We start from the raw sequence: 24,137 nt of genomic DNA on the forward strand, positions 1-24,137 counted from the left end.
TCTCAGTTTTAGTCACCTCCTCTAAAATTTTATGTAGAAAACTGGAGCCTATGTATGAACAGCAGATGTAAGGTTGTAATTATGCCCTGCCTTATCTCAGTTCATTTCTTGGATCTGCAAAGCCAAAACTGCTAATGCAGTATAAAAAGTAAAGTTGTAAAAATAACATTTTATTCACATTCAGCACCTTTTATGTGCTTAGACACTTCTGAAATACAGTGTGAAGTTGTTGAATAGTAAGATTAAAATGTCACATTTCTTTAAATTGGAAAGGATATGTAATTTTATTTTGCCTTTTGCTAATGTAGCACATGCACAAGTTTTGTTAATATAAAATTAGCATTGGTATATGCATAAGATAGCAGAGTTTGGCTTCAAGTAACAGCCTTTTCTCTTATATATTTGAGAGAAAAAAAATAATATTTGAAAGCAGAGTTAAGTAGTTGAAGCAGGAAGTTTGCTCATATATTTTGTGTCTTTCGTGTGTAGGTATATGAAAATTAATTGCCTTTCTGTATTAAGTAGAAAAAGGGATATGGCTTAGTTTGCAGATAACTTGTAGGAAAATTGTGCTTATGTGGTTGTGTATGATATGTTTGTGGTACAGGGAAAAATGGAAATAGTGAAACACAATTCAGAGCTGTCAATCCTTTGCTGGGAAACCAACCAGTCACCTAAAGGGAAATTTCTATGCTGCAAACACAGCAACACAGTTAAACAACAGTATAAAAATGACTGAACTATTATGTGTTAGTGTTTTACAGAAAGTAAATAAATAAATTGTTCATGTTCCCTCCCTGCTTCAGTTTTTCTATCAGTGCTGGAAATAAAAGGGAAATGGAATAGATTGTGTGAGCATTTGCTGCATTCTGATCTGGTTTCAGTTTTTCTGTAGAGTAACATCTATGTTGCTAATGGGACCAGATTTCAGAAGAGGTGCCAAATTTTTGGTCTGAAAAGAGCCTGAGCTACATCTTCGATAGTGACTCTTGTAGTTCTTGGTGCACCTTTTATACGTGTAATCCAGATAAGTGTTTTTTCTGGAGTCAACTAATTCAGTGCTTATTCTTCAGTCTTTTGAAACAGGGAGGAAAGTTCTGAACAGAAATTCTGATGGTTTTGATGGTTACTTTCTTTTTAGTGGGGATTCTCTATATCTTGAACTTCTAAATGTGGATTTATCTCAGTGTTTTGGCTGTATTTCTTCTGTTAGAGAAATTATTTGTCTACATCCCTTTCCCAGTCATCTGTAAAAACCCAGGAAACAGCCAAATACATGGCTAGTGGTCTAGATGCTCATTATTTTGTATTTTGTTTTATTTTGTTTGATCTTTAAATTCTGCAGAAGTTCTTATCCCAGATCACCTCTGCAAGCTAAGGGTCAGGATTCTCTCTGCATTAAAATGCATTCACAAGTCACAGTTAGAGGTACTGCCTGCTTTCCACCCACCATGCCCAAATTTTCTTCCTTAAGAGCCCTGGCAAGGATATTTTTCTCTGGAAAAGTACTTCAGCGGGCCACTGAACCAAGCTATGTTACAGAGAATCCTTCGTTTAGTGTAGTCTTACAGGTTAGCTGAGGGAAGTATGTTCTGCCTGTAATGTATTTTGCATTTAGGCAGTCAAAGTGTTGAAAGGATAGCTTTCTATCAATAAACACATTTACATTCACGTTTAATCCTGCCTATCTTCCTGGAAGCCTTGTCATTGTTTAATTCTTAGAAACTGGATATATAGCATGCAAAGGTTATAATCCAACCTCTTCTGTAATAAATACAGAGCAACTGTAGAGAGGGTTATGGGCATGACCTGTGTAGGAACAAAAATCTTACTTAAATGACTGCGTATTACTCATTGTATTATATCCATGTAAACAGCATGTTCCATTAACCACAAATTCTTGAATAAATAGCTTTATTTACACAGAAGAAGAGTATGAAATTCTCAAGCAATAAATGCTTCATTTTTTGTAGCCAAGAGAGTAATCTTTTATGTATTTTAAAAATAGATTTGTGTTTTTCAGTCAGTTGTTTCCTTTTGAAACTGAGAAAGGTAGAGGTGTTAGAGAACCACTGATTTTTAGTTTTGTTTTGTTTTTAAGAAGGACCTTTTAAACAATGCATGATTTTGTCACCTAATTGTTACTGAATGTTAGGAAGATTTATTGTTTTGTCTATTTGCATTTGCACCAAGTCTTATATGGTCACCAGTGTTGCTTTAATTTTAAGATCTTGGGTTGTGTAAATTTTCATATCTTGCAGAATGAGGTTGGCCTCGTATGCCAGCAGAGGATTTGTGCTCTGACGAGAGTAGGAAATATTTTTGCAGGGCATCTCACAGTCCTATTTATGCACTTCATACGTCACACACATATGTGCTCAGTTACTTACTTATACATAAATTTTTGTTTCAGATACCTGTTCATCCAGTGCCAGATCCTTTAGTACATGAAGTTCTAAACTTGGCTTTTAAGCACTTTAAACATAAGGAAGGGTGAGTTTCATCTGCATATTATAAAACGTTTTGTATTTATATTCAGCCTGTGCTTCACTGTGCTAGTTGTTCTCATTTGATTGCTTCACATGTAACACATTAGTGATAATATTGTAAAAGAGCAATGATTGATAATTTAAAACCGAGCACATATCTTGAAAGAGCACAGCTTTGTTAGATGTAACAATAGTAGGGTTAATTTTGCATAGAATGATTTACATAGCCAACCAGAGCCAGAAAAGAGGATCGATTGTGATAGATAACAATAGTATCTACTAACTTCCTGTGCAGGGTGTGTCTGATCAACGAAACAACACTATTTTACACAGAGTCAGAGAATCATAGGGTTTGGAAGAGACCTCTGAATGTCATCTACTCCAACCTGCTGCTAAAGCAGATTCCCTATAGCAGGTTGCAAAGGGTAGTGTACATAGAGGTTTTAAATATCTCCAGAGAAAGAGACTCCACAACTTCTCTGTGCAGCCTGTTCCAGTGCTGTCACTTTCAATGTAAAGAAGTTCTTTCTCATGTTCAGATGAAGCTTGTCCAATTTGTGCCCAAATATTACCTATGCTTTTTATTTATGAATTTCATTGTTTTTATGGTTATACTACAGGATATGGAATGCCATGTTTTTCTCTCTTTCTTTTAGATATTCAGGAACCAACACTGGGAACGTGCATATTATTGCAGACTTGTATGCAGAAGTGACAGGGGTTCTTGCTCAATCAAAGTAAGTTCAATCTCTGACTCTTCTTGGGGAAAATGATAGTAGAGTTGAAAAGTATTTAATACAGCAGCATTTGTTAGTGGCCTCGATAACAAATAATTTAGGCTGATGTGTGTTCCTCATGTTCCAGTGCAACAGATTGAACAAATCAAGGCATAATCTTTACTTTAGTACAACAATGAATCAACTTTTGAAGATGCAGAGAAAAGAGGCTGGCTATCCCTCAGTAGTTGTTCTGTTAAAAGTGTATTCCAATGTGGTAATCACTCTTGAAGTGCCTAGCTTTTAATATCTTTTAGTATCCTTTAGTATTTAGTAGCTTTTAGTATCAGGGTTCATCTTGTTTGTTTTTAATTTACTGTAGATGCTGATATCAGTTACAGAATAAAGACATCAGTTCCAAGTTAAGGTCTTCATGTAAAAGAAAATGCAAATAAATGCAATTTATATCCCTTGTTCAGGTTTCAAGCTGTTAGGAAGAAGTTTGTCACTGAGTTGAAAGAACTGCGGCAAAAAGAACAGAGTCCTCATGTAGTACAAAGCATCATCAGTTTGATTATGGGAATGAAGTTTTTTCGAGTAAAGATGTATCCTGTGGAGGATTTTGAAGCATCATTTCAGTTCATGCAGGTAATACAACATCACAGCAAACCGATTTAAGCATTATTTTGATTGTTTAGATCATGAAAGTGCAACAGTACTTACTGCAATCAATTAACTCAGTTGTGTCATCCTTCATCATTTCTGTTAGTTTCAGAGTTCTCAGACGCATGAATCATTTGTTTCTCTGTGGTTCATGAGTACCTACCATAATGAGAACCCATTCTGAGTTGTCACAGTAATGTGGCTAACCTGTAATACATGAAATTGTTTGAGACTAAATAGAGATAGGTAACAATCTACTATTTTTATTTCTTTATGAAAGTAGTTTGAAAAAGAAGTTTCTTGAGATATCTTTTTTTAAATGGCTGACATACCAAGAAGCACTTCTGTTTGAAAAACACTTCATTCTCAGAGAGAATTGAATTTTTTTTTGCTCCTGTTGACTATGGATTGAAAAATTGTTTAGCTGTTTAACAGCTATTGACCTTGACATTAGTCCTGAGAAATCTACCACACGACTGGACAGTTCAGTTTCTTTCCAGTTTTGTACAGTGGAGCGTTCATACAGGTGTATGGATATTTATTCCTCTGTAAAATTGTTTTTGCATCCTTTTGTCAAAGTCACCTTGGAAATTCAAACGAGTACGTAAAAATGTAAAAGGTTAGTTTATAATGATTTCAGTGTAAGATAAGTATTTATTTTTGACAAGTTGAAGAAAAACGTGCATCTTTTTTATTCTGAATAGAAAAAAATAGAAAAAAACTTTCAAGTTCCTGGCCAAAAGGCATTTAAAGTTTCCAATCTTTTGTAAAGTTGTTATTATTACAGAAAGTAAGACCAACTGTTTTCAAAATTTGAACTAGTAATTGATGTGTTACTGTGAGTAATATTTATGGTATAATGACATTTCTAAGTCTTTCTTCTTTTTTCAAAACATTTTCTTAATTCTTCATCACAAAGGAATGTGCCCAGTACTTCCTGGAAGTAAAAGATAAAGACATAAAACATGCACTTGCTGGTTTGTTTGTGGAAATTCTTATCCCTGTGGCTGCTGTAAGTATTTTTTTTTTTCCTCCTGTCATTTTTCTTTTTTACAGTTGAGCTCTCATTATAAAATTGCTTCCAGTACCTTCATGATATTGCATTTTTACATATTTAGAAGTGCTACTCAGTAAGTTACTTATGAGCACCTGCGTAAACTTTTGAAGGGAAGTTTGTTGGTACAATTTGCAGATTAGCTGGTTTTCCCATGTATTTTCAGGACTTTTTAACACTCTTATTTTCTTGACTCTTGTATCACAACACTGTGATGTTATACTTGTTCTAAAAGACTGAAATTTCATGTATTTAATATTTTGTTTATTTTGAGATCTCACTGACTGACTTTATTAGCTGAAATCTCTAAGTTCTTTCTAGAATAATCTGATATATATAACATTTTTGCAGTCAGGTAGGGAGAGTGTGAGCTCCTATGGAAGAACTAAAAATCTAGCATAGAAGAATATCTTTGACCTCTACTTTCTCTTTCAATTGTATCTGTCTTGTCTTGACCTGCAAGGATATATTCATCTTCTCTAGATTTCTTAACTTTGGAACTTTAAAAAAATATATTAAAATGGAGGTGATATTTCATTTTAAGGCATGACCACAGAGATGTGGTGTTGATAGTAACTGCTTATTGACTAAAGTTTGACTCTTACCCGGGCATATTTCTTCTCTTTTCTAGAGAAGAATGACCTAACTTGATGAGATGTAGATGCATTTGTCATTTTGAATTGCATAGTTGCTTGACAGGGCAAGTGAGTAGTGAATAGAGAAAGTACTTAGCATTTAGGTAAATATGACTTTTAATTTACAAAATTGTAATTTAAATAGTAAAAAACACACGTTTATTGGTCGGACAGAGGCAGCATTGGAATGGGAACTAGTCTGTGGTAGTCACAGAGGCATGTGCATCAGCTGTGCGGTGCGTGCGTCTGTGATGAGCCGTGGATCTCTTCCTACAAACAGTGGCTGAGTCAGTACTTTCAGCAGTTGGTGAGGGTGTCTTGATCTTTCTTTCTTTCTGACTCACTGAATCTTTAATCATTTCATATAAATGGCGCTTCTTAAACAGAAGCTGAGAACCCCATTCCAGGTGGAAATAGAGTTGAGAGGGTTAGTCATTCTCTACGTGAGATGCAAATTTGAATCTTTTCAAGTAGGGGGAAGAACTGAATCTGGATTTGCTGTTATCTTGGGTGCAGAAAATTACTAGTGAGTAAGCTGTTGGGTTTCAGCATTATGACTTTGTTACTGTCGTTCTCCTGCTGAGTCATTTAGGCATTTTTAAAAAATGCAACCAGATTTGGACCCTCCAGGTATAATGGATGAGTGAATATTTTACAGAGGGGAAGTTAAAGTTGATCTATCAGCTCAAGGTTATGTCTGAAAGTGGCAATGAGGTGTTGGCAACAACTGACTCTAATTTATAAAGTGACACTAGGGGAAATACGGAATAACTTACATCTTAAGAATAGCAAAAGAGAAATAATTTGGACACATGACAAAAGTCATTTAAAATGTATAAATTTCTTTTTTACACCTTGCAGTATACAGTATTTTGTTTTTTTTATGTCTCTGTAACATTATTGTATTGAGATTGTTCTTAGCAATTTGGACATGATATATATTTTAATAACTCTTATTTCTGTAATAAAAAACTAAACTAAATAAATAAAAAATTGTATTATTTTATATTTGTATATTATATATATACATATAAAAATAAATAAATAAATAAATATATAAATATATTTATATATTTATTTATGTAAAGCTTATATTGGGAAAACTGGAGAAATGGCTTTCACCTTTCTGGTTCTCTGTCAAAAAATACAAAATGAAAATAAATTTGTTTGCTTCTGCAGTGTTGTAAAGAACATGCAATTACCAAACTTACTTTTATAGATAATTTCTTCCAGAAAAGCAAAACGAAACAAAACAAACATACAAAAACAGAACAAAAAAACCCAACCAAACAAAAAAACAAAACAAAACAGGCCAGAATTCAGTAAATACGGAAAAAAAAAAAAAACAAAAAACAAAGCAAAGAAAAGAGTACTACATCAAAATTACACTTGCATTGATTATAAGAGGCATCCAGAGAGAAGTGTAAGAGATGAGGGGAGTGGGGGGAAGGCTGTTTTGAATCCAAGAATGGATTAGGTAATAAAAGTTCTGAGGTGTGTTCATCTCCTTCATTAATTGTGCAGACTGTACAAAGACCACTTGTGTTGTTGATTGCCTAGTAATCTGTGTGTCATTTCTTTCAAGTTTCCAGTTTTTCATAATTGGGGGATATAGAAGAAAAGGGGAACATTGAAAAAGGGGAACAATGAAAAAGTAATGGTTGTTATTTTTGAAATACTTTAAATTGTACTTTTAAAGGATTTCAGTGTAGTTTTATTTATTATATGGTGGCTAACTATTTTACATTCTGTAAGTATGGAAAACAAACCGTTTTTTTAAAATAATGTTTTGTAGTTGATTGGTTGTTTCGTAACTTATCTAGCTGTGGTGATGGTTCATTACGCTTCTGTTTATATTTCAGACCGTTATCAAATGCTTAGCCAACGTGAAATTTAACTTTTGAATGCTCTTAAATTCCATGAACATTCCAATGCATGTTTTAAATACCTTCTTTATAAAATTTTAAATCAATTTCTGTGTATATTTTTTTTAATAGGCTGTTAAAAATGAAGTGAATGTGCCATGTTTGAAAAATTTTGTGGAGATGCTTTATCAGACTACCTTTGACTTGAGTTCAAGAAAGAAGCATTCGCTGGTATTTTAAAGAAATATTTCAACTTCTCCATTTTGTTCATCATAGGCTGTTAAGCTAATACATTATCTTATGTTAAAAGCTGTATTAATTTCAATCTCAATTCTTCAGTTCATGTACAATCCAATTAATGCTACATATATTGCATTTGCTTTGATATTTATCTGTTTCTTTGTGCAAGCCACAGTGCTGTTATCTCATTTGTGAGATTGTTTTGAAATTGATACTTGTTCTTGTTTTAGTTCATTTTAGCACAGTGTTATTTAACCTGATAACTCTTCTGATAAGAACTTACATACAAGGACTTCATATATTTATATCATGTCTAATTAAAACATAGAAGTGGCGGGCAAGACTTACCATCAAAATAACAGCCTGTTAAGTAGTCTTGTTCTGCTTGTTTTTTCCCCTCCACGTCTAATCTATTCTTCTTTTTCCAAAGTATTTTATTACCTCTTTCTGATAGAAATCTCTACAGATTTCTTCCCCATGACTACATTTTAAACAAATCTTATGTTAAAAAAGCAAAGCTAGATCATCCTAGCTTGCATATTCACAGCTATTATCAAGCTAGTTTTTCTTGATTAATCAAAGTAGACCTTGAGGAGCAGTAAAATGTCTGACAACCTCAAGTCTGCCTCAGTTTTTACTGAGCTGATAGGTTTTTTTTTTTTTCTTCAAAGGCAGTTCCCTCTCCCACAACAGAAGACCCTGTGAAATGACTCATAAGATTGCAGGGAAAGCGAATATTGTAAGAAGGGTGAGATCTGCCAGCAGCCTTTGCTTGAGGTCAGGCCTTGGTAGATGAGCTCCACTGTGGTCCCCTGGTGCTATACTGTGAGCTCTGCAGCACACAGCTTACAGCACTCGCTCCTGGCTAGCAGACATGTCCTAGTACAGGGCAAAGGCTGCAGCAGAATGCTAACCTGGTGACCAGTCCTAGCTGCTGTGAGAGCCTGAGGCAGGAACCAGCTCTATCTCATTCTCGATGTACAAGACTTGGGAGGTCTGCTAAGAGCAATTTGATCGATTCTTTTTCCCCCCTACTCATAGGCTTTGTATCCATTGATCACCTGCCTGTTGTGTGTCAGTCAGAAACAGTTTTTTTAAATAACTGGCACGTTTTCCTGCAGAACTGTTTGTCACATCTAAAGGTAAGAGTCCTTTTCAATTCAGAAACTGTTGCAAATCAGTAGCATTTGTTCCAATATGTTTTCAGACACCTACTGCCAAATAAATACGAGTACTTAGCTATTTAAAAGGACACTGTCATTAAAAAAAAAAAAATGTCTTAAGTCTTCATTAATACTAAAACTTTTATGATGTTATGTAGTTCTGGAAATGGATGTCTCCCTCATGGGGACCTCCAGTTTTGTTGAGCAAAATCTACAGAAGTATCTGCTAATAAATGCTGTCCTCTAGAGAAAGCACAAAGTGTAATTTTTCTTGTGAAGATTACATCTGAGAAAATAATTTATCTTCATTTACTGAAGGGACAGAAAATGAATCTCTAGTCCAGAAACTAAATAATGTCAACAGCTTGTGATATGTATTTTCCATATAAAAATTACAGTGTCCCTTTAACCTTGTGGCTTCAGTTGTTAGCATTGTAAACAAAAGTTGATTGATAAAATTTGGAGATTTTGATGCTTAAAAATTAGGGATTTTTTTCATAAGTTACTTACAATATTAATTGTTATACATATTCTTTCCATAATTTTGATTAACATAGTTTGTGATTTTGCCTAAGCATTGATTTTGATAATTTTAATAAATTCTTTGATTGACCTTTATAATATTCATTCTGGTTAAGTATGAGTGATGATTCCAAAGCTAAAATATATAAACCAGCATGAAGTCTAATGGAAACAGGGTTAGCTGCTTGGATTGTTAAGGATCATTTTGTTTTCATGACATCTTCCACACTTTTCTGTTGCTTGTTGGGTTTTTGTATATTTTTCACCTAACTTTCTCTTGCAATATTTGCCTAGATTTTTTATGTTGTTTATTTTGCTTACAAAGGCTTCTTTTGGTTTTGTTTTAAAGCTTTTTTAAAAATTCTTACAATCTAGGAATTGCACTTTTCTGGCATAATGTCCATTGCTGATAATGGATGTATTAAAACTATAAAAGCCAGTGAGTTCAACTGGTAGCATGCATTTTATATATTTTTTTTAGTTTTGTTAACTACTAACAGCTTAACACATTTATTGTAAGGCTCTATTCAGCAGAAATTTTACATATGAATTTCTGCAGCTCAGAATTTGCAGTGTCCTGATGCTTTGCCATCAATGAGTTATTTAGGATGTTTTTGGGGTTGCTTTAATTTGGCCTATCAAATATTACAGGGTTTTTTGTTTTGGTTTGGTTTGGTTTTTTTTGTGGGGCCGGGGGGGGGGGGGGGTAGGAGGCGGCGCTTAGCTTATGCAGAAACTTTTCTGAGTTTAATCCTAAAAATTACACCCTTACTGTCCTCCTTTGTCTCGTGAATGAATGTGTTCCTTTGTTTCTGAAGCTAATTAAATGCATGCAATCTGTAATAAGTAATCTCATTAATTTACAAATCTGATTTTCACAGCCATTTAGTCTTTTAGATTTTATCTCCTCATTTCCTAGCCACCAAAGTTATTTATTTGCAATTAAGTATGCAAAATGCAATCAGGATTCCAAACCCATCATCTCTAGCGTTATTTAACGAAGTAATGCTGACAGTTATTGGGAAATAGTTTGGAGTGCTAAGAAGTTTCGTCTTAGCCCTGTCACACGAAGAAGTTAAGAATTGCAGCAGTCAGAACACCAAGGCCTTGTCGCAGGAACACTGTACAATGAGCACAGACTGCCGAGGCGACACAGGCTGTGAACTCATGGTGCCCAGTTCATTCCATGATGACTGCCAAGTACATTCTTTTGCCTGGCAAGGAATGTCCTGTGGCCACACTTTGCTGGTGGAAAATTAAGCCATCTCCTGTTTTGGTGGGGTGAAATCTCACACCTTGACAGTCTCTCTGTAGTAACTGCTGTACTGTGTTCATACCCTGCAGTATTTCAGTGCACTTACTTCATTTGGCAACTACACTGTCCTTGATAACACCCCTGAAGGTACTCTGAATCCTGATCTAGCGAGATTTATTGTCCTTGTAAACTGCACTTGGTTTCAGCACATGCCCTGTTTGTTATCCTTAGAGCGGCCTTAGCCTGTGGAGAAAACATCCCAACCTACGCAGCCTAAGGTGTTAGTTCTTTTTCTTTCCTGCTGCTAAGCTGTTATCTGCTATGAGGAAGGCTTAAATAGCTCTGGGTCTGGACCAGTGCAAATAGCAGATAAGTGAGTAGTAAGGATTGGTTCAGACCTAGAGGCTACCAAATGGAGTGCCTTGGCTTATACTGCTCTCACCTTAATCCACATGTTAGCTTGGTTGCTGTTGTTGCTTTGAGCTCAGGAGAGCTAAATGTGTTGAATTTCAGCAGTCAGTAACATCAGTCACTATTGCAAAATCATTTTGCCTGCTTTTCTGACTAGTATTTAGACAAAATAATTTTAGCAGATTTGTCAGAAAATTGATTCTGGCATCTGTACATCTTACAGGGAGAGGAAGGAATGTACAGGAACATTTTTTGCCACTATAGAAAAAACAGTATTTCTACTGAATAGAGTCCTTAGTATACAGCTATCTGTTGTTTTTGTGCTTTTTTTCATCTAACATGCATGTGCCTTCCATTCTCATGTTTGTTATGTTTTGCTGTCTCACATTGCTTTATTTAGATGCCATCTAACAACAGTATCAGAAAACAAATAGAAACACTGCAGGTGAGTTAATATGTTGTTATAACTCAGTGAAATGTTGCTTTGTCTCGTGTAAATAATGTATTTTGTACTTTTTTATGTTAATCATTGTATTTTGTACTTTCCTTTCTCTATAAAAAATGCTCTTGGCATTGTTAAGAAGCCACAGGACACGGAATGTTTTAAAGGTCTTTTCTTCATGATAGGGAGCAAAGGAGAAAGACAGAAAACTGATATCAGTTTGTCCTAGGGGGTGAGAATGTGACTTTGTGAGGTTGCATATCAATATCACAGCTGGTTTCCCTGAACAACAATGCATGTTTCCACTGGAATTAAACTACATATTCAGATGTATGGTTTTTTTTCTGTTAATTTGTTCCAAAAAATGTCTTGCATGTGAGCAAACTTGAAAGCATTTTCACAGTAAAAAATGTGAAACTGATTTACTGTAACAACTTGCAGTGCACTAACTTGAAAGACTTTTACACTGTTGGTTTTGCAGGTTTTAAAAAGTAGGAAATGTTTTAGTTCAGAACAGAAGAAAAGTTTAACATCAGTATTAAAAAGTACTTTCTTCAGTAAGTGACTACATTTGACTAACATGGAAAAAATGCTGTTTTGTTTCTTGCCTTCATTGAGATATGTTTCATTGACTTGTCTTAATGTGTCATGTTAGACCATTGTAGATTTGCTCTTATTTTTTTGTTTTATAACTGAGATACAGTTCTTTAAAGTTTATTCCATAGTTTTCTGATATCATTTATCCGTGTGAAAAATTCTAGGATTTGAAACAGAACTGTGTTTGGAAAAAACTAACAGCCCACAAAAGAGAATGCTTTAAAATCTATCAGCTAAAAATGCTGAAATGTAGTCAGGCTGTGGGGCTACGTAGACTTGTTTACTGCAGTAATCTCAAAGAGGAAAGGAAATACTGGCATACTAACAGCAGATATACAACAACGTGCCATAATTAGACACACACACACACACACACACACACACAAAAAAAGCCATTTTCTTGTAAAATATTTGTTTTCTTTCTAGTTGTAGTAAGAGGTAATGAAGCTTTGCAGTGCTTACGTCCAGAAGTACTGCTGTATTTTTAATGTTTTTACACTTTTAAAATAGTGAATACCTATTCACACATTTTGCTTTTTTGACGAAGTAGCAAGCTTCATCATGACCAATCAGAATGATAAATCTTCTCAGCTATGGAGTGTTATAAACCAAATTACCTAAACTTTTTTTTAATTTTTTTATTTTTGGTTTCCTTCTGAACTGTAAATTATTTTCCCCCTTTGAATTATCAAGTATAAGGAAATCAGAGCATTGCTCAAGTGGGTTACTACTACTAAGAAAAGTTCTAAATGTTGCATTATGGGTAGTCTTTGTTAAAGCATGTACAAACTAATTCATGATCTTACTTTGAACATAAAGAACTGTTGGCCTGTAGATAAGCTATGATAAATAATTATGTAATTGTTCCTGTTTTTTTTCTGGGGGGGGGGAAGGGGCACAGTTTAAGTTGGTTGAAATCAAAGCTATCACAGTCTGAGTTTACACTCTACTTGTCCTGGAAGGACAAAGTAGCAGTGCTTCTCTGAACCACTGGCTTGTGATTGAGGCCACAAAAAGTGAAATTAATTGTGTTCAAGCCATCAGGCAGAAACATTGTGTCTTGAAACAGCAAGACTTCACTAGAGGTGGGAAAGAATATATATTTTTTTAAACTGAGACAGTGCCTAAAAAGTTCCACCTGGGAGTCATTTATTTCCAATTCATAATACTAATGGTGAATTCCAGGAGTCCCGTTGAACGCTTCAAGATTATAAATACAGTGAGCATCCTTAGCTAAAAAAAAAAAAAGAGGTTACTGGAGTTGGTGTGACAAACGTTACTGTCACTCAGTGTTCTGAACAGTGAAAGAGCTAGAAGGAGCAAAGCTAAGCTCCTAGAAGAAGCTTTAGGATGAAAAAGAACTTCATACCATGCATAATTTATTAATGCTTGCCCTGCACTCTTTTTCTTCTGCACCTGCTACTGTCTGCTCTCATAAACTGAATACTGCACTTAGATGGAGTTTGTGCCTGATCCTAAGCAGCTACTCCCATGTTTTAGATAAAACTACTAGTTAGTTTGCTATAAAGTGGATATCAGTTACTTTCTAAGAAAAGTTCTTTGAGGCAATATGCTCTTGGTGTTCATCCTGAGGACTATTAGTTAATCTTCTGCTTTCAGAGTGAAAGGCATATAAAGCAATCTGAAATTACTTGTTAAGTATTTAAGCAGTATTGGAAATATGCAATGCACACTTGGTTTTAAATATACACAGTAAAACTTATAGTCAGTATTAAACATGTCAGCTTTCTTTCTTAAAAAAAGTTGAAAATATTCTCAAAAGTCAAAAGAGTAATAGTATGATCTCCTGAATGTCTTTCAGGCAACAGTAACTGTATTTCTCTTCTGTTTTACAGAATAAAGATCCTAAAATGTCCCGAGTTGCACTGGAATCTTTGTATAGGTTGTTGTGGGTTTATGTTATTAGAATAAAATGTGAAAGCAACACTGTAACTCAAAGGTAAGTTCATTGCACAAGGGATCATAAGTTCCCTTTTATCTCTTGTGATGTTAAAAAGATCCCAAAGTCACCTTGGGGATGGGCTTGTTGGATAAGTAGAGAAACAAAGACTTCATCTTAATAGAGAAAACCAGAGGAACTTGGTTAGTTTGAAGAGGAGCATGAAGAGAGTCCTCACTCTCCTTTTTATATGTGTGTGATGACATAAGTGGATGGAGAGATAAAAAGCGGGAAATTTAGTTAGCAGGCTCTACTGATACCATAACAAATAGGATCTGAAGTGCCCATCACTTAGTATAGGTTGGAAATGAAAAGAATGAAAATATGTGTTTTTACAAATTAGCACAGTGAGAATTTGGAGTAGTCATTCAGCATTTGCTCCTCCTCCTGACTGAGTAGCTCAAAAGCAGGATTTTGGTCTGCATATAGACTATCTCATTATAATCCCCTCAACAACAGAGGGCTATACTTTAAATGGGAGGTACTGCCTTCTGTGTTGTGCAGTAGTCAATCCTACACTCCTTCTGATTTGAATCTCAAAAAAGTATTCTTAAAACAATTTTTTGACTTCTTGCATTTGTTTCTCAATTCTTGTAGTCGTCTCATGAGCATTGTATCAGCACTTTTTCCGAAAGGATCACGTAGTGTGGTCCCACGAGACACACCTCTGAATATATTTGTGAAGATTATTCAGTTCATTGCTCAGGTAAGAATATATCTAGGTAGAGATACAATATTATGAGCATTATTTCTATGAAATATAAATTATGGGCTGTTTTTTTAAATATTTGTAGAGTTTAATATATTGAATAAAATTTACCCAAATAATAATAGAATGACTGATTTGTTTCTTCAAGTGGCAAAATTATTTTCCTTTGAAGTTCAATAACTATGATTTGTAGATGTCATGGTGATTAGTATTTACATTTGTATTGTTCTGTAACGGGTGTGTATGTATACATGAAGATAAAGTACAGTAATATACTTACTGTATTCCATTATAATATATTTATAAGGGACAAACTATCTGAACATTAATGTCCATTTGTATTTAGCAAGGAGTCTAACTTCTGTAGACTGGAAAAAAAATTGCAACATGTATGTTAGTGTGTAGTTCCTACTGCATTACAGTTTGTATTGTTTTAGCTGCTTCTGTTATCTTAATATCAAAATGCAGGGGGTGATCCCACAGGATACAATACTCATTCATCTTTAACCTTATAAATTAGACTTGTTTTTCCAACTTACAGATAGCTTGTCTGTGCTTCAGTTTCCAAAACGACCTACTTCTGTTTATATAGAGATAAAACAGGAGACAAAATCCTTTATGCTCTCAGTTTTAGTTCTAGGGTTCTTCATTTTAACACTAAGTTTAAATTATTTTCATTATCAAATGTTTGAACCTGTAAAGCAGCCTAACTGTAAATGCCTGTGCTTCATTTACTTTATTCTTTTGCCTTTGCATCTGAATACAGTTTCATGGTGAACTCTTCTGTTGCCCCCTCACCCTAGTTTCAGAATGCTTTTTAAGAGTTCAGCGTATTTTTTTTTATACTGTGTTAAACAGATGGAGAACTGAAGTTCAGCAGAAAGTAAATGCTGAAATTTCTATTCTTTGGTATAGATTTTCACCAAAGTAGGTACAAGCAGAGTTTTCCATTTGACACTTCTACTAATGAGATCCCAGGGTTTGAAATCAGGCATTCTCAGAATGAAGTAGATGTAATTAGTAACCTACTGTGAAGGCTTTATTTAACTAACTCAACTGTCATCAATAATAAGAGCTGCCTAACTGAAGCAGGAATAAAATATGCTTTTTGAAGGAATGATCAATTGACTCATGTATCAGACTCATTTGTTCCATTTTTCTTTCTAGCACGTATATTACATTTCTGAACTTGTTCAAGAATTGAGCTGTATTCAATTAAAAAAAAAAAGAAAACAGAAAAAATGCATTTGCTATGCCAATTTGATTTTTTTTCCATTTGGCATCTCTTGTACTGATTGAAACCGAAGTCCAATAATATATGACCATTCAAAGAGAACTTGAATTGTAATCTGAGATTGCAAATGCAACCTTAATTGATGTATTTTCTAACTCACATGGACTTTGCCAGTATATTAATGCCAACATAGTGTATTTTGGCATTTTTAATACATTGCATTAAGGAGTGTTGAACTGTATTACTTTTTTAAGAGTGTTACTAATTCATAAGAATAAGAAAAACAAATATTTTAAAACTTTTAAATATCATTTTATATTTTAAACTTCTAAGGCATGATATCCATTGCCTATAAGGAAGAAATTAAGGCTATGCATAGAAAGATAAACAAGAGTTTATGTATAAACCTTTTTTCCTTTATAGGAACGCTTGGATTTTGCAATGAAAGAAATAATATTTGATCTTCTTAGTGTTGGAAAATCACCTAAAACCTTCACAATTAATCCAGAGGTAAAACAAACTTATTACTTGCATGCAGTGAGAACAGGATGTTGGGGTGAAATTTTTGGAACTGTAGTTAACTATTTTTTAGCTGACATGAAAGCAGATTAATGAATATCAAAAAAGATGTTCTGATAAAGAAATAACTAGTTATTACTAGCTAAAGAAATAAATAGTTGTGTACAATTGCTGTCCCATGTCTGGTGAGTAAGCCAGCAATGCTACTGCAGTTTCAGCTCATTGCAACTTTAAACCCGGTATGTGTGCTTGTGTGTATAACCATAAAGCCTTTTCTTCAGGGACATCATACCCAGGTCTTACAAAGCCAGTGTAATAAATGAGATGTAAAAATGTGTTTCTTCCGTATATCATTCTCGTGATTCATATTAACTCCTTTAATTCTATTGACTCTAAAACACTAAGTCTATTTGTCCATGGCAGTTTTGTTGACTGGAATCAGCGATGTGAGAAGGCATTCAGCACTAAATTTTACTAAAACTAAAATTTTGTTCTTGATACTTTCGTTACACTAATGGGTAATATTTAAATCATGCCTGTCCTACTAATGCTGTCTGCTTACAGAGGGAAAATGCAGTTTGTGTTTTGCCTCATCTGTGTCACTTTAATGTTACAATTCCTTTTGTTTACTACTTCTTTTTTCTTCCCTTTGTTGCTTTTGAAGAGGATGAATATAGGCCTCAGAGTCTTCCTTGTCATAGCAGATAGTTTGCAGCAGAAAGATGGTGAACCACCAATGCCAACGACAGGAGTTGTTCTTCCCTCAGGAAATACTCTGCGTGTGAAGAAAATTTTTCTTAATAAAACACTGACAGATGAGGAAGCAAAAGTTATAGGTATGTACTGGTCTTTTGGAATTTTACATTCCAATACGTACATAGATGTTCTCAGTTATTCTCAAATAATACGTTTGTGTATCTTTATTTCTATATTTATTTTAATTTTTATGGAGAATTTAGTTACAGCATGTTTTAACATGATTCTTTAGAGAAAAGTTCTAGATGATATTGAACTTCTGGTGTCCAAGACTGGATCTGTGGCTTTTTTAAAAACTGTTTTGCACTGCTGGATTAGCGCACAAAATACTGAGCACAGTGAGTTTGGTAATTAGCATGGAAATTTTTGTTCCTTTGATCCACTCTACAATGTTCCAAAATACAGCTGCGTTGGAGTGAGACATTTTTTTATCCCTTTGTTTGGTTGATCTTCTGCAGATGAAATAATTGTCTCTAAAAGACAGTCTCAAGCTAGAACTAAAATCCTCAGAAATGAGAAAGGCAACTAATAATTACTTCTCTGTTTATGTTCTTCCCTGAAGGAAACTTCTACTTTCATACAATACCTCCTACTGCTTGCTTGATACGCTTCTTTTTGACACTTAAAATTAGTTTAATGACAGGTTTTGTACAATAAGAAATTTGTCCTAAGCTGAACGTGGTATATATTTTAATAAGAATGTGAAAAATAAGTGAGAACATGCAGTAGTGAAAGAGGTGGTTGGAACTCTTTGTCTTTTCAGGAATGTCAATATACTATCCTCAAGTCAGAAAAGCTCTGGACAGCATTCTTAGGCATTTGGACAAAGAAGTTGGAAGGCCCATGTGCATGACTAGCGTGCAGATGTCCAATAAAGAACCTGAAGACATGATTACGTATGTATAAAATTCACTGTCACACTTATATTGTATTATCTTGTGCTGTAATGTTTCACATTACTACATTACAAATTTAGGCTTTTTGTTTGAATATTAAATTCATTCTGATTTCATTTACTAATGCTAAAAATTTTCTAGTACTTTCTTAAGTTTTGACCTAAGATTGAAAATCTTTGTGATATACTGATGTGGATTTTCCTGTTGTTTTGTTGTTTACAAACTGGTTTTGTAGAGGTGAAAGAAAACCTAAGATAGATTTATTCAGAACTTGTATTGCTGCTATTCCAAGATTGATTCCAGATGGTATGAGCAGGACTGACCTCATTGAATTGCTTGCAAGGTAAGTGAAATAAAATAACTTTTAGTGAATATTCCTTTTTAAAAGCTCCTTACATAATATAGAGTATGTCAGTCAACTCACTATAAAGTTCAAGTCCACTGTGTACAGATTGGTCGCTCTTATTCTTGCCTGCCTTCAGCAGTTGTGTCTGAGCATTCAGTGAGAACAGATGGTTGGGGTATGTGCAGGCAGTCTTCAGTTATTACTGGAGCAATCAATTTTTCTTCCGTTTATTTATTTGTTATATTTCATTTTTTAATATAAAGATAGTCTTGGTGTAGGAGAACAGTTCAGCTTGTAGTTTTGGAATTACAAGCTCATTTGCATAGAGTGTGTTGAATTATACATATGTAAATGTTAGTTAAGGTGGGCAAGAGTAATTAAGGCTTTTGTAACACTTTTTTTTCATAGAAGACAGGAAGCATTGAAAAACAATAAGCTGCACATCACAAGGTACCTCCACACTGGGCTCTAAAATGGTTGCTCAGTTGCACTCAGATAAGCATATACAAAAGACATGATTATCTCTCATGAAAATTGTTTGTACTCAGTTTTCTGAGGTCTTACTTTATTTTGCTATATTTCTAGCAGGGTCTTGTCTTAGCTAGTTGCAAATGTATTCAGTGCAGAGAATGCATCTTTGTGGTGTTCTGCACTGTACGGTAAAGACAGAAGAAAGCACCAAACTTTAATTCATAAAGGCTGGTTAAGAATATGCAATTCTAGGGTTGATGATACTGGTATTTTTTCTAAACAGGCTGACAATTCATATGGATGAAGAACTCCGTGCCTTGGCTTTCAATACACTCCAAGCATTAATGCTTGATTTTCCAGATTGGCGAGAAGATGTTCTTTCAGGATTTGTGTATTTTATTGTGCGTGAAGTGACTGACATCCACCCAACGCTTCTTGACAATGCAGTAAAAATGTTAGTGCAGCTCATAAATCAGTGGAAACAAGCAGCCCAAATGCATAATAAAGCCCAAGATTCTCAGGTATTTTAAATACAATCCTTTGATATCAAAACATATTTTAATCTATATGCAGTTTTGTTAGTATGCTTTTTTTATTAAAGTAATAAAAATTCTGTTTACTTTCTTACAATGCTGAAGATATTTAGACTTATTATTTTTTTCCCCAAAATTTAGTTTAATATTAAGTACTCTCTAAACACTGATTAATTGCCACATTTTTCTTTACATCAAATTCAATATGTGGAATTGGAAATATTAAATAGCAGTTTTAAACAGCAGAGCTAGCAAAAAAGCACCATTTTCCACTAACTAATAGAAAAGAGATACAAGGGTTATAAGAAATCATTTTATATAATATTAATTATGAGAGAGAGTCATTTACTCTTTTTGAATTTTGCCCTCGTTACATCACTTACGTGAGGAAGTAAAATAAGAAGGACTTTCTTGTGGTGTTTGGACTGAATTCAGAGAGAAAAAAATACAAGCTAACTGATGCTGTGCCATTTTCATAATTTAAAATATGACAAGTAGACAAGAGCTGAATATCTTACGATTAATTCTGTCATCACTAATAATGACACTATAATTTGATTGTGTTTACTTTTTCCTTCATTTGTTTAACTTCTGTGCTTATTTCTTAGCGTGGTGTCTCCAGTGGGGCTGCCCATACCCTTCCTCTGGAGAGGACCCTTTATTCCAACGTATTTCATGTGGTGGAAGGCTTTGCTTTGGTCATTCTTTGCAGCACAAGGCCTGCAACGAGAAGATTAGCGGTCAGCGTGCTTAGAGAAATAAGGGCCTTGTTCACACTTCTAGAAATTTCTAAGGTAAGAGTTGATTATCCATTCATGTAAAAGCTTAATGAAAGAATACTGTTTTACATGACTTTGTGATTTTTATGCTTTTTGTTTTGTTGTGTTTTTTTTTTTTGTTGTTGCTTTTTTTTTTAGAGTGATGATGAATTGGCTATAGATGTAATGGACAGACAAAGTGCTTCTATCCTGGAGAGTTTCATACATCTTACTGGTGCTGATCAGGTAGGAGAGCTTTTATCTTAAACTTGAGTGTAAGATGATGCATTTCTGTAAGCATTTTGGTATGTCTTTTAAATCACAGTGTCGTTATATTCAAGCTAATTTTATCAACAGTTTATCAGCTTCAAAAAAAAACAAAACAAAACAACAACAACAAAAAACAGAAAAAAAAACCAAACAGGGCCTCCAAAGCTATTTCTCAGAACAAAAATTGAGGAATGATTTGAGGCTGACAACAACATTGTACAGTTTCTGATTGATTAGGTGCCTACCATGACACAAAAACACACACACTTCTTTTTCTGTTTTTTGTTGTTGTTGTTGTTTGTTTGTTTTTCACCAACTGGTTCACAGGTTCTAAGTTCATTGAAGGAAAGACCACTGACTTTTTCTGTCACTATGCAGTATCTGACAAGCAGTGTTTCCTTTAGCCACAGTGAGAGCAGTATACATAGGTGAATAAGAGCTGAATTCCCTTGTTATATGTTTATCTTAAACTATTAACGGTCGAAGAGAAGTTTTCCTGTGTTTAGGCTTAAGAAATGAGTTTTATTTCAGTAGTAAGACTTTAAGAGTCTGGAATCTTTTGGAAGAATAAGTCATCATGATTCAAATGCTATTTTTTTTACAATAGTTTACTTACTTAATGTTAATTTCCTTTCCAGTGTGTTTCTATCACTGCTCATATTAGGAACTTCTCTAAAACAGCATGAATTAAACAATGTGTTTTAACTATGCCTAAATGTGGTTTTGACACTAACATTTCAGAATGAAAATCTACAAGTGAAAAAGTATTACTTAATATGCATAGAAATTAATTTTTTGTTTGTTTGTTTGTTTGTTTTGTTTATTTGTTTTTTAATGCATACAGACTACTTTACTATACTGTCCCAGTTCAGTGGATTTACAGACTTTGGCTGACTGGAGTTCCTCTCCAATCAGCCACCAGTTTGATGTGGTCAGTCCATCACATATATGGATATTTGCACATGTGACTCAAGGCCAAGATCCGTGGATTATAAGCCTTTCAAGTTTTATGAAGCAGGAAAATCTTCCAAAACACTGCCCAACAGCTGTAAGCTATGCTTGGATGTTTGCTTATACCAGACTCCAGATGCTGTCTCCACAAGTGGATATAAAGTAAGCTCATTTCTAAAGAAGATACAATCTAATTTACTTGTATTCTTTCAGAACTCATCATCATCCTAATGCTATTATGTTTTGGTGAGGCAGCGTGCACTCCTAATATTTTCTATGGATTTCATTCATACATATAACAAAAAGTTAGAGCAGTTCTATTTGGAAAAAAATATTATCTGCTGTAAAGATTAATTCATGCTTTAGGCAATATTGTAGTTCAACAAGTTTGACTATAAAAGCATGCATTATTGATGTACAAGTCTGACCTGAATAATTTATTTGGAGTATACTACGTTAACAGAAACAGATACACAATTTAAAAATAAATTCAATAGAGAAACAAAACCTCCTAGGCATTATTTATTATATTGAGCTTTTTTTCTTTAAATAGCAGCCCTATCAATGCAAAGAAAGTAAATACAACTACAAGCAGTGACTCCTACATTGGGCTCTGGAGAAATTACCTGATTCTTTGCTGCAGTGCAGCGTCTTCTTCAAGCTCCTCTACTTCCACTGGCTCTGTGAGATGTTCCCCTCCTGAGACGCTGGCGTCTACCCCTGACAGTGGTTACAGCATCGATTCAAGAGTAGGTTCTTCTAATGATTACTGTAAATACTGCAGCTACGTTTTATTGGAAGTAGAACCACTTGAGGCTTATGACAGCTATCATGATTCTTAGAAGGCTGTAATTTATCTGAAAATATGTTTAAAGTGCCTTTTTTTGTTTGTTTTGGATAAGATTCAGTTTGTTTCTTCCAACCCATATTATAAAGGCATTTCTACCTGTGGTTTTTCAGGCAAAATCTAATCACGTAATGAAAACATTAACCCAGTTTCGAAGTCTTATCTGGTGATAATGAGGAAATATTTTGTCTTCCGTTCTTTTTTTTTTTTTTTTTTTCCTGTCAGAAGACCTCTAATTCTGAGCAAATAGCCTCACACTTCTCCACTAATTGAGGCAGTGTTCTGTTCAGGAACTATACTTCGTTATATTTTTCCTAACCACAGTTTTGTCTGCATTACTTCATGTTACCTGCAGACATGGTTGGGTGTTCTTTTGTGGTTTGTTTGGTTTTTTTTTTTAATCTCCTCTTTGGCTTCCTGTAGAAGATAGAGTAAAGGCAGTGAAGATAACTCACGGATAGTACAGCATATTTTTGGCAGAAGCAGCCTGTTCCGGTTGTTACCAAGATTCTTCCTTAATCTGAGAAACTGCAAAATGAAATCTTAAAAGGCTTACACTTCCTCCTAAAGAAACAGAAGATCTTATAAGATGTTTATCAGCACTCCTCTAAATTGAATATGCAAGTATGAATTGGAGAGCTAACAAAATTCTCATTAAGGTTTTTCTCTGAAAATGAAATACAGAAATGTTACTATAATCAGAATGTCTTCAAGATAAGCGTGGAAAAACCTCAGAGATATATTATTCAAAGATGGCCACGTAAACCTCTAAGTCACTGTATATTTTTGATTTTCAAACTTTTGGAGATGCCTCTCACATGGAGGATGTAAAGTTATGTAGTGCTGTTGCCTCTCAGCTGCCTGTAAAGATCCTGCATAGATGCATACTCAGCTTTTTGAAGAGTCATTGGCCCTAGTAACAATCTATTTCAGCTCTCTTGTGTACTCAGCACAGAGCCTCAGTAGGTTGCCAAACAGATGGGATGAAGTCTTCCCAGAGGCTTTTTAGGTTCAGTGACAAAACAGAAAAGTTCAGGGCAGATAACTACTGATTTTTTTTCTCAATTATCTTCATCCATCTTGTTCACTACAGGGAAAAGATGTGCATTTTGTACCATTTCTGAAATTTGTTTTCCACACCAAAGATCGGAAACCTTGTTTTTATCATGAGTAGTTCAGATCAGTACTGAAGAATCTGATACTGTAGCAGATGTTTTAATCTCACTACCTGCATGTTGGATAACTGCTTCATTCAGGTTTATTCTGATTTTCTTCTTAGATCATTGGCATTCCATCCCCTTCTTCCTTGTTTAAGCACATAGTTCCAATGATGCGCTCTGAGAGCATGGAAATTACAGAATCCCTTGTGCTGGGACTTGGCAGGACCAACCCAGGAGCTTTTAGGTAATTGCTGTGTTTCATCTGGTTTTATGCTAATGGGTACAAAGCTGGGGAAACAGAACTCAGAAAAAGACCTTCTTAAACATTAAAAAATCTATGAAAACTGATTATCATTCTTTTCTAGCACTTAGCTGTGTGACAATGATTTTTTAGAAGCTGAACTAATTTTATTGTTTTTATGCCTTTTATTGGTATTAAAGACTGCCCTATGGAGGCAGAGACTATGGACTGTTGACATTTACAATATTAGTTACAGTCGTGGTTGTACAGGTACTAAACATAATTGATAACACCACTTAAACCTGCTAGAATACTCATTTTCTCTTTTATTTTCTATTATTAATCACATGTCTAGTTTGTTGTGTGCTCTCTACCAAAAGCCAACCTTTGAGTGTGTTTTACCAAAAAACCATATAATGAAAAAAAAAACAACA

General features: G+C 34.4%; 1 protein-coding gene across 1 annotated transcript; it reads left to right on the forward strand.

Annotated features, from left to right (window-relative positions):
• Positions 1-8,703: 8,703 nt before the first annotated feature.
• On the forward strand, positions 8,704-23,729 carry LOC104910785 (protein furry homolog-like). The gene is made up of 14 exons (XM_019615145.2): positions 8,704-8,804; positions 11,414-11,458; positions 13,909-14,012; positions 14,610-14,718; positions 16,379-16,465; positions 17,139-17,310; positions 17,994-18,126; positions 18,362-18,469; positions 19,227-19,464; positions 20,085-20,270; positions 20,394-20,480; positions 21,349-21,617; positions 22,009-22,204; positions 23,582-23,729. The coding sequence occupies exons 2-14, from the start codon at positions 11,414-11,416 to the stop codon at positions 23,708-23,710; spliced, it is 1,863 nt and encodes a 620-aa protein (XP_019470690.1). The 5' UTR covers positions 8,704-8,804; the 3' UTR covers positions 23,711-23,729.
• Positions 23,730-24,137: the final 408 nt, after the last annotated feature.

Source organism: Meleagris gallopavo, chromosome 4, assembly GCF_000146605.3.
Source record: "Meleagris gallopavo isolate NT-WF06-2002-E0010 breed Aviagen turkey brand Nicholas breeding stock chromosome 4, Turkey_5.1, whole genome shotgun sequence".
Taxonomy (NCBI): Eukaryota; Metazoa; Chordata; class Aves; order Galliformes; family Phasianidae; genus Meleagris; species Meleagris gallopavo.